Consider the following 10,335-nt stretch of genomic DNA (forward strand, 5'->3'; position numbering starts at 1 on the left):
TTCAGAATGGCGTTAGCCGGCGCAAATTTTTTTGGCGCAAAACTGCGTTGGCGCAGTTTTGCGTCAAAAAGTATAAATATGGCCCTAAGAAACAGAAATTGGCATTCCTTAAAGACACTCGGGTCTCCTGTCCTAAGCATGAATAAGTTTAAAGGCATCTAATCCATATTCTAAGATAAAATTGGAATGTCTAAAATAGAGGTTCTCAAGGGATTCAAAAGCCAGCAATGTGAAAACATCACTAGAAGTCTTCTGAAAGTGGAAATGTTTAGCTTAAAACTACACACTTAGAAATACAAAACGAAGCAGAGAGGTCTGTACCTCTACAAGTCAAATAAATCTACCATATGTCCATCAGTGTGAACATTAATTTAAAACAAAAGTTTCAGGTACATTCCTATCTCTCAACATATCACTAAACCCCAATCATTTCTCCCTCTCACAGTGTGGATTCTGCAGCATTCATTGAACACCATTGTTCCTGACAGATGATGAATTGGAGGCTTCTTCTGCTCATTAAATAATCCTGTTCTTGCCAAAATTCCTCTTCCCAATCATCTCTATCTCTAATACACAATGCTCCTTTCTCTGATTAAGAAATGACAAATTTGCACCTGCAAAGAAAAAGAAAACATGCAGAGCATGGAAAAAAATATATAGGGGCATATTTATACTCCGTTTGCGCCGAATTTGCGTCGTTTTTTTCGATGCAAATTCGACGCAAAACTAACTCCATATTTATACTTTGGCGTTAGACTCGTCTAGCGCCAAAGTTCATGGAGTTAGCGTCATTTTTTTGCGTGAACACATTCCTTGCGTTAATGATATGCAAGGTAGGCGTTCCCGTCTTAAAAAATGACTGCGATGCATATGCGTCGTATTTATACTCCCGGGCAAAAATGACGCCCGGGAGTGGGCGGGTCTAAAAAACCCGCATTTGCGCCGGATTTTAGCGCCTGGGTCAGGGCAGGCGTTAAGGGACCTGTGGGCTCAGAATGAGCCCAGAGGTGCCCTTCCCTGCCCCCAGGGACACTCCCTGCCACCCTTGCCCACCCCAGGAGGACACCCAAGGATGGAGGGACCCACCCCAGGGACATTAAGGTAAGTCCAGGTAAGTATATATTTTTTTCTTTTTGTGTGGCATAGGGGGGCCTGATTTGTGCCCCCCTACATGCCACTATGCCCAATGACCATGCCCAGGGGACAGAAGTCCCCTGGGCATGGCCATTGGGCAAGGGGGCATGACTCCTGTCTTTGCTAAGACAGGAGTCATTTCTATGGGGGATGGGCGTCATAAAAAAATGGCGCAAATCGGGTTGTGGCGATTTTTTTGCCTCAGCCTGACTTGCACCATTTCTGGACGCCCATACGCCATTTTCCCCCTACGCCGGCGCTGCCTTGTGTACGTCGTTTTTTTTAACGCACACCAGACAGCTCCGGCGGCTAACGCCGGCTAACGTTATTCAATAAATACGGCGCCCGCATGGCGCTTAAGAATGGCGTTAGCCGGCGCTATTTATTTTGACGCAAAACTGCGTTGGCGCAGTTTTGCGTCAAAAAGTTAATATGGGCCTTAATCTTTTAAACACTCAGGGGCATATTTATAAGCCTGTAGTGCCACCTGGTGCCATATTAGCGACATTTTTTTTAGCTAATGTGTCCCAGTGAGGCCAAAATCCCTGCGCCACATTTACAAAGTGGTGCAATGCATGCACTGCGCCACTTTGTAACCCTTTGCGCTACATTATGCCTGAAAAGGGGGCGTTCCCCCATTAGAGGGCCTTAAAAATGGCTCAAGAAAGTCTAACAGATTTCCTTGCATCATTTTTTACGGCACTTTTAACGCCTGTTCAGAGCAGGCTTTAAAAGGGGGCTTCCATTATTTATAATGGCCCCTATGTACTCTGAAGGAGTAGCACCAATGTTTTGGTGCTACTCCTGCGGACTACATCAATAGCATCATGAAAAATGCTGCTATTGCCCCCTACCTTGCGCCATGGTGTGCCATATTTTAAATATGGCTCACACATGGTGGTGGTAGGGTGGCGGTAAAGGGTGTAAGAAAAGTGGCGCTGCACACAGTACAGCGCCACTTTTCTTAAATATGCCATTCAAAGCCTAGTCTGGCTAATGCTAGTCAGTTACTTTCAATGTGCACTTCGCATACATGATTTTATGTGCACGGCAGAATGTAGAAATAAATGCAAAACGTAAATAAATTACTTCATGATTACGTATGCAATATAATTCCAATAAATGGAATTCATCTTGAAGCACAAACGTAAATGTAATTGAGAACTACACGCATATATAAATCTCAAATTTTAACAATGGATACACCTCAGAGGTATATTGTGATGTTTCACTGTGCACTTTGCATTAATAAGGTTATGGCAGACAGTGTATATGATGTTGATTACTAATATATAATTGATGACATGTAGGGGGAGCCTAAATTACGTTGTACCAGTTAAAACGACTTGTAAATGTGGGTTTGCTTCAAAATGGTGAGAGGCAACCAGAGGCTGGCGTAAGGAGGAAAAAGATATTTATTTTTTCTCATTACTTCCCTTTTGCAGAAACATGCAAATAGAAATAAGCTTCAAAGGATAGTTTTTGTACATGAAGGTACCCTTTCCTGAACAAAAACTATCCTGACCTATAGGCAGGCACCCTTCTGCCATGGTGCAAGAGTGCTTGCGTTTGTGTTTGGTAGCCCAAAGTGTTCCAGCTCAAGGAGATAGATGAACTGCCCCAACTCAATGAAAATATGGTATAGGTATGCCCTCACCTTCTCATGCAACTCAGCACAATACCTTCGCTTGCTGTGCTGCGTTGCCATGTTGAGCAGAAAAAGATGGATGTAACCCAGATGTGTGACTGGAGGTGAATGTTTGACAATGTCCAGCATTCCATCCATCATCTTTTTGTGCTTCTATCAGTCCCTACCTACACAAAAAAATAACCATGTATGAGAACCTTCTTTCTATGCCAAGTGGTCAGGTGGTGCTGTAATTGTAAAGAAACATTACTCTTAATTCATTTTATTTCTTAATTGTGATAGAGTTATTGCATACATCTGTATCTTAAGGAGATTCCCACATGGCCGCCTTGCAACACTTCACTGAGAAAGAATGCATTGTAAATGGTTTGTCTTTGATTTTGCTGATTTTCAAAGCTGGTCTAGTGGTTCAGTGCACTAATGAACTTATTGGAGTGGCTTATGTTCAAGCAGTTGGCCATAGGTTTCAATCTTGGCATGTTAGGTCAGATTTATGTCCTTCTGTGGTCAATTAAGCACTAATGAGATGGTTGTATTTACATATCAACTATTCACAAAGAACAAACATTTTACAAAATGAACTAATATGTTTATACTGCTACTTAGGTGGTAGACCTCTCAGTACACTTTCATGTTGTACCCATAGATTGTTTATGCAGTATTTATTGAAGCGGCACACCCATCATGATTATGGTTCTGGCTTTTTCCAGGTTGCTGCTCAGTACCCCACAGCACCTTTGTTCCTACAACATGGTACTTTGAAGGCAGTCACATTCCCTCAAGATACAGGGTAAATTGCCTTTGCAACTTTCAGAGTGCACCAAGTCTCTATTGAACAAGTTCCCTGCTCCATCCTTCCAATAGGACTGTAGGTAAAGTGCTCTGTCAGGTTTTCTCCACTATTCTTCCACTGTGAATATATATTTCCACACAGCCATAAGTATGTTCTGCGAAAGCAAAACAAATTAGGTATTCTGCCATGGTTTTGGAAAGCGTTGCTATTTGTTGCCAGTTTCAACCTACTATGGTCAGGATGTGTCCTTCGGAAGCTTTTCAAACTCTACAATCATTAATTTTGAGAACTTATAAATATATTGCATGGGGTAGGTTTACCCTAATGTAGCTAACCCTGATACACACGATGCACAAAGATATTTCAAGGCCTGGGCAAAGTGGGCATTGTCCCAGGGCCCCAGCCTTTCAGGGGCCCCTGCTGATAGAGTCAGCTCTGCTCTGCTGAGAGTCTTGTCCTGATTACCTTGAATAATTCTTAAACAGATTGTTTTAAATACAGTTTTACTCTCATTTATTTTATTGTGGGTGATGTGTGAAAGTATATTACAGACATTTTGCAGAGAAATGTTGAGTTTAGGTTTCATGCAGCATCCATAAAAATGTTTCTTTCAGATTAAAACAGGACCTCACATATGTGAAATGAAAAGGTGTTGCAGAGATTATTTGCAGTACTGTTAGTGAGCACACACATCACTATCCCTGAATATTAGATGTAGACACATTTAGAATTTGGACGAGTGTGCCTGTGACTGGCCAAAGAGGGCATGAAAGAGCTGAAATTGAATCATAAACTTAAAGCTGTTCTGGCCCGCACAATCATTAAGATGTCCATAGTGATGCAAGCTAATGAAAGGATGGAGAGAATAAAATGAATATTAGGTGCACACCATTTATTTGTAAGAAGTCACACCTGACACAGCGTCTGTGACACCAAATATAGAAATAGACAGTCTTGTTCACCCTTGAGGGTGTAACTCTACTGGAACTACAGTCACCACGGATGGTGTCACTATGAAGGAACAACAGTAATCTGCAAATGCCTGGTCTTGAGATTGTTCTTGATAATTATCATGTTTTCCCAAAAAACAAGTCATCCTTCTCAAATACTCGATTAAATGCAAAACTAGATGGAGTAAAACATTTCCCGCACATATACAAAATAGTACACAAATATGCAGAATAACCACGAAAGCTAAGGTCAGGGGTGGTAAGTTAAGTTTTTTTTCTGAAACACTTGTTGGTAGTCCTCCCAGCACCGTCCCTGTATCCCTTCTCCATTGTCTTCCTTAAAAGTATTGTCAGTGCTTAACAAATGAACAAATGGGAAGATGTCCACCTGTGCTTCATTATGACATTCTATCTTGCAACACATAAGTTCCCAATAGCTTTCCTCATGGCCTGTTTAACCTGTTGGTTCCGCAGGCTGTAGATGAAAGGGTTCGTCATTGGAATGAGCATGCTGTAGATTGCCGCAGCCACTCGGTCTTGTTCTATGGAATGGTTTGAGCTAGGTCTGCCATAAACAAACAGAAGAGTTCCAAAGAATAACGTGACACAGACAAAGTGGGAGGAACAGGTGGAGAAAGCCCTGCTTCGACCATCTGAAGAGTGGATCCTAAGAATAGCAGCAACAATGAAGATGTAGGAGGTAAAAATGATGACAAGGCAAAAAACCATGAAGCCACCAGCCACAAACACCAGCAAGGCCTCACTGAGAGAGGTGTCAGTGCAGGAAAGCTTCAACAATGGTGGAAGTTCACAGTAGAAATGGAGGATCTCATTTGACCCACAGAAAGTCAACCTAAAGGTGCAAGTAGTTTGTAACACTGCATGAAAAAGGGCAAGTACGTAAGCACCAACTACAAAATAGACACAAACATGGTGGTTCATGATGACTTTATAAACCAGTGGCCTACATATAGCGATGTATCGGTCATAGGCCATCATTGTTAAGATGAAGACCTCTGTGCTTCCCAAACCCATGAATAGGAAGAGCTGAGTAGCACAGCCAAGGACAGAAACTGACAATCTTTTGAAGACGGATGTCATTACTAGTGTTGGTGTAACTACAGAGGAACAGGAGACATCGAGAAAGGACAGGTGACTGAGCAGAAAATACATAGGAGTGTGAAGACAAGGAGACATCCTTATAAGTATCATCATGCCAACATTACCCAATACTGCCATGATGTAGACTAGAAGGAACAGCACAAAGAGTGGGATCTGCAAATGTGGGTCATCGGTGAGTCCTAAAAAGACAAACTCTGTTACTAGGGTCTGGTTGACTTGATTCATCGGCCCAAAGGATGATATTTGTTGGTAGACAATAGATTTATTTTGGCTCATGGGCTCACCAAGAACACACTATTGTGCAGCTGCGGTGTATTCCGTGCAAATGAATTTTCTGCATTCACCACATACTCCATAATTTGCTACAAATTTGCTGATTTAAAAAAAATATATATATAGTGCACACTAATGAACTGTTCTTAAAAATACTGCACACAATGCTTTTTATCTGGTTTCACCTAGATGTTGGTTACTGTGATCATTCTTCTTCCTTCTGGAAAAAACTTCAACATCTCCATTGTACTTAAACCTAGGTGGATAGAATGATTTCTTCTTTGTCATATTTTTTATTTCACTTTTGACACAAATTCTTATTTGTAATTCACCGACTGGGTTCTAAAAACTGCAGTTATTTTAACAAGGCATTCATGCTGTAGAATAATCACAAATATGTTGAATTTCTTTACAATCCCATGCTTTGACTCCGAAAGTACATCCTAGTAAAAAGTAAACAACATATACATAATACATTTGAAACATGATAAATCCTCTGCCATGGCATGTTGCTCCTGGAAAGGGATGCAGTATGATTGCTCCTCTTTGGCATATAATTTGGCCTCCAGCTTCGGCATAAATACACCAGAAGGTAGAAAGGTTGGTTCTCAGATAGAGAAAAAATGGCCGAACAAAATCAAGGCACATTTGGCAGGTGGGCCTGATGGGACCTTGGCCCATATTTATACTTTGTTAGCGCCGCATTTGCGCCGCTTTTTAACGCAAAAACTTCGCAAACTTACAAAATACAGGGCCTTATTTATACTTTTTGGTGCAAAACTGCACTAAGGCAGTTTTGCCCCAAAAAGTTTTGCACCGGCTTGCACCATTTTTTAGCACCAGCTGGGCACCATATTTATGGAATGGTGCAAGTCGGTGCAAAGGGTAGGCTAGCTTAAAAAAAAATGACGTTAGGCAGTTTTCAGTCAAAATAAATGATTCTGACCAGATTAGCATCAATTTTTTACTCTAAGGGGCATATTTATCCTCTGTTTGCACTGAATTAGCGTCATTTTTTTTTTACTCTAATTCAGTGCAAAACTAACTCCATATTTATACTTTGGTGCTAGACCCGTCTAGCACCAAATTTATGGAGTTAAAGTCATTTTTTGGAAGTGGAAACCTACCTTGCCTTAATGAGATGCAAGGTAGGCGTTCCTGTGCAAAAAAATGACTCTATGGCCTTAACACCATATTTATACTCCCATGTAAAAATGGTGCAAGGGAGGGAAGAGGGGTCAAAAAATGGGGCAAAGCAAGCTTTGCCCCATTTTTTAAGACCTGGGTCAGGGCAGGTGTTAGGGGACCTGTGGCCCTATTTCCATGGTGGAACACAATGGAATAAGCCCAGACGTGCCCTCCCTAGGCCCTAGGGGCACCCCCACCCACACTAGAGGGACTGCGAGGATGGGGGACCCCATCCCAGGTAAGTACAGGTAAGTGCATTTTATTTTTGAAAGTGCCATAGGGGGCCCTGAAATGGGCCCCCATACATGGCACAGGGTGCAATGGCCATGCCCAGGGGACCCCTGTACTCTGTGCTGGCCACTGGGGTGGTGGGCATGACTCCTGCCTTTTCTAAGGCAGGAGTCATGTGGCATGGTAGGTTTAGCACCAGAAAATGACGCTAATCTGGTTAGAGTCATTTTTTTTTACTCTAACCTGCCTAAAGCCATTTTTTGGTGCTAAACCCTCTTCTTCTATACTGCCAGCCCCACCTGACTAAAGTAATTTTTAAAAACTCTAGCCTACCCTTTGCACCGGCTTGCACCATTCCATAAATATGGTGCCCGGCTGGTGCACAGAAATGGTGCAAGCTGGTGCTAAACTTTTTGGTGCAAAACTGAGTTAGTGCAGTTTTGCAGCAAAAAGTATAAATAAGGGCCAATATTTTGTACGTTTGCGCCACTTTTGTGTCATAAAATGACGTTAATGCGGTGCAAAAAAAGTTTAAATCAGGGCCTTGGTGCTAGATGGGTCTATCACCAAAGTATAAATATGGAGTTAGTTTTGCACCGAATTAGAGTAAAAAAAAATGACACTAATTTGGTGCAAACAGAGTATAAATATGCCGCAGAGTATAAATATGCCCCTAAATATGGCGTTAAGGCCATAGAGTCATTTTTTTGCACGGGAACGCCTACCTTGCATCTCATTAAGGCAAAGTAGGTCTCCACTTTCAAAAAATTACTTTAACTCCATAAATTTGGTGCTAGAGGGGTCTAGCACCAAAGTATAAATATGGAGTTAGTTTTGCACCGAATTAGAGTAAAAAAAAATGACACTAATTCGGTGCAAACAGAGTATAAATATGCCCCACAATTGTATTTTGTAAGTTTGCGCCGTTTTTGCGTCAAAAAGTGGCGCAAATTTGGCGCTAAAAAAGTATAAATATGGCCCCTTGTCCCTTGATTGGCTGGAATGTGTCATTCATCACTGGGCTTAAGGCTATAGTCCTCGTAGAAGTCCATGATAGCAAAAGCTTGATTTTGACAGCCACAAAAAAAGAGCACATATGAAGAGTGATAAAAGATTTTGGTCACAATATAATGTGTTTGTTGGTGGTACAATTCTAATTTTAGGAATTGTTGTGCGTTCTAAGGTGAGTTGCTCTGTGAAAAACCCTGATTTTCTGTTGGTGTTTGATGAACCATGATTGAGTGAAAACAGATTTCTCTTGCACGTTTCTCATGGAGGTTATGGAAAGTGCTCCATAAGCTAATGTAAAGATACAATTTCTATAAGTTCACACTAGCTTCCTCAGCCATGTGAAAATAAAGTCTGATATACTGAATATAACATGTACTTTCAATAGCAGCAGAAGCCTGTCGGTGTGATCTACTGCAGCTTCACCATAGTTTTCTTATGAACAACTAGAGTGCTAGCATTATGCCACCACCACATCAAGGCATCAAAAGGAGCAGCAATCACTGCCCGCACCGATACCACAGCCAACCACTTAAACAAACTCTTCAGAATCATCAAGGATTTTTTTTAACCCAATAGCCATAGGGACCACCATCCACCCATCCCAGGAACTCTGCGACACCCTCTCAGACTCTCAAACTACTTCAAGAGCAAGATCACCACCATATACAGTGTTAATTTCGACCCCAACCCTCCACCTCCAGCCTAGACTACATCTCTTGAGCAGCAAACACCAGCCACATGATAATCTCCTGTTCCCCAATTACCACACAGACCACCACAGCCACCATGTTATCCATCCACTCTGGGGCCCCCACCGACCCTCACTGACCCCTGCCCCCACTGACTTTTTAATCTTGGAGCCAACACTATTAGCATGGAACTAACCTACATCCTCAACATCTTCATCTCCATGGCAACCTTCCAGGCTGAGTGGAAGCACACAGAGGTCAGGCCCTCCTAAAGAATCCCTCCGCTGACCACAGTGACCTCAAAAACTACAGACCGATCTCCCTGCTCCCCTTCCTAATCAAAGCGCTTGAGAAAGCCATCAACCAAGAGCTCACCGACTACCTCAAACGAAACCTTCTCAACACCTCACAATCAGGATTCCGGGCCAACCACAGCATGGAGACTGCACTGATCGCTGCCACAGATGACATAAGGACCCTCCTCGGCTGAGATGAGTAGGCAACTCACATCCTTCAGGACCTCTCCGCAGCGTTCGATCCAGTCTCCCACCACACTCTCGTCAACAGACCATTTAACAAAGTGCCCTTAAGTGGATCACCTGTTTTCTCTCAGGCCGCACGCAGAGCATCCACCTTCTTCCCTTCACTTCTACAACCAAAAACATCAACTGCCAAGGATCATCCCCAGCCCGACCCTATTCAACATCTACGTGACTGACCCTTGCAGATAGTCAGACCCTACAGACTCAATATAGTCCCCTACCTCTACAACACTCAAATAATCCTCTCATTCACCGAAGACCCCCACACTGCCAAAGCCAGCTTCTGCAATGCAATGACCAAAATAGCAACATGGATGAAAAGCAGCTGGCTAAAACTAAACACCAACAAAACTGAAGTCCTGAAGTTCGGGATGAATACCTCAGAATGGGACCACAACTGGTGGCCATCAGAACTCAGACCAGTGCTCTCTCCATCAGACCACGCACAAAACCACCTCAGCATCATCCTTGATTGCCAGCTATCCTTCCTGCTTCTACATCCTCTGTATGCTCTGGTCACCAGCTGCCTTGACTATGGCAACACGCTACGCCAGCTACTTACAAGTCTCCAGATTCTACAGAACAGTGCAGCCAGACTCACCCTCAACCTCCCCAAGCATTCAAGCAGCACCCCAGACCCCAGGAACCTACACTGGCACCCCGTCCAAAAGGGATGCCCATTCAATATCCTCACACTCGCATACAAGGCTCTGCACAACCTAGGGCCATCCTACATCAACCATCAACTGAACTT

At 42.8% G+C, this 10,335-nt stretch overlaps 1 protein-coding gene across 1 annotated transcript; it reads right to left on the minus strand.

Moving 5' to 3' along the window:
* Window positions 1-4,933: 4,933 nt before the first annotated feature.
* On the minus strand, window positions 4,934-5,872 carry LOC138287075 (olfactory receptor 5AR1-like). Its single transcript, XM_069227435.1, has one exon. It carries the CDS (start codon window positions 5,870-5,872, stop codon window positions 4,934-4,936), a length of 939 nt encoding a protein of 312 aa, XP_069083536.1.
* Window positions 5,873-10,335: the final 4,463 nt, after the last annotated feature.

The sequence above is a fragment of the Pleurodeles waltl genome, chromosome 4_1, assembly GCF_031143425.1.
Source record: "Pleurodeles waltl isolate 20211129_DDA chromosome 4_1, aPleWal1.hap1.20221129, whole genome shotgun sequence".
NCBI lineage: Eukaryota > Metazoa > Chordata > Amphibia > Caudata > Salamandridae > Pleurodeles > Pleurodeles waltl.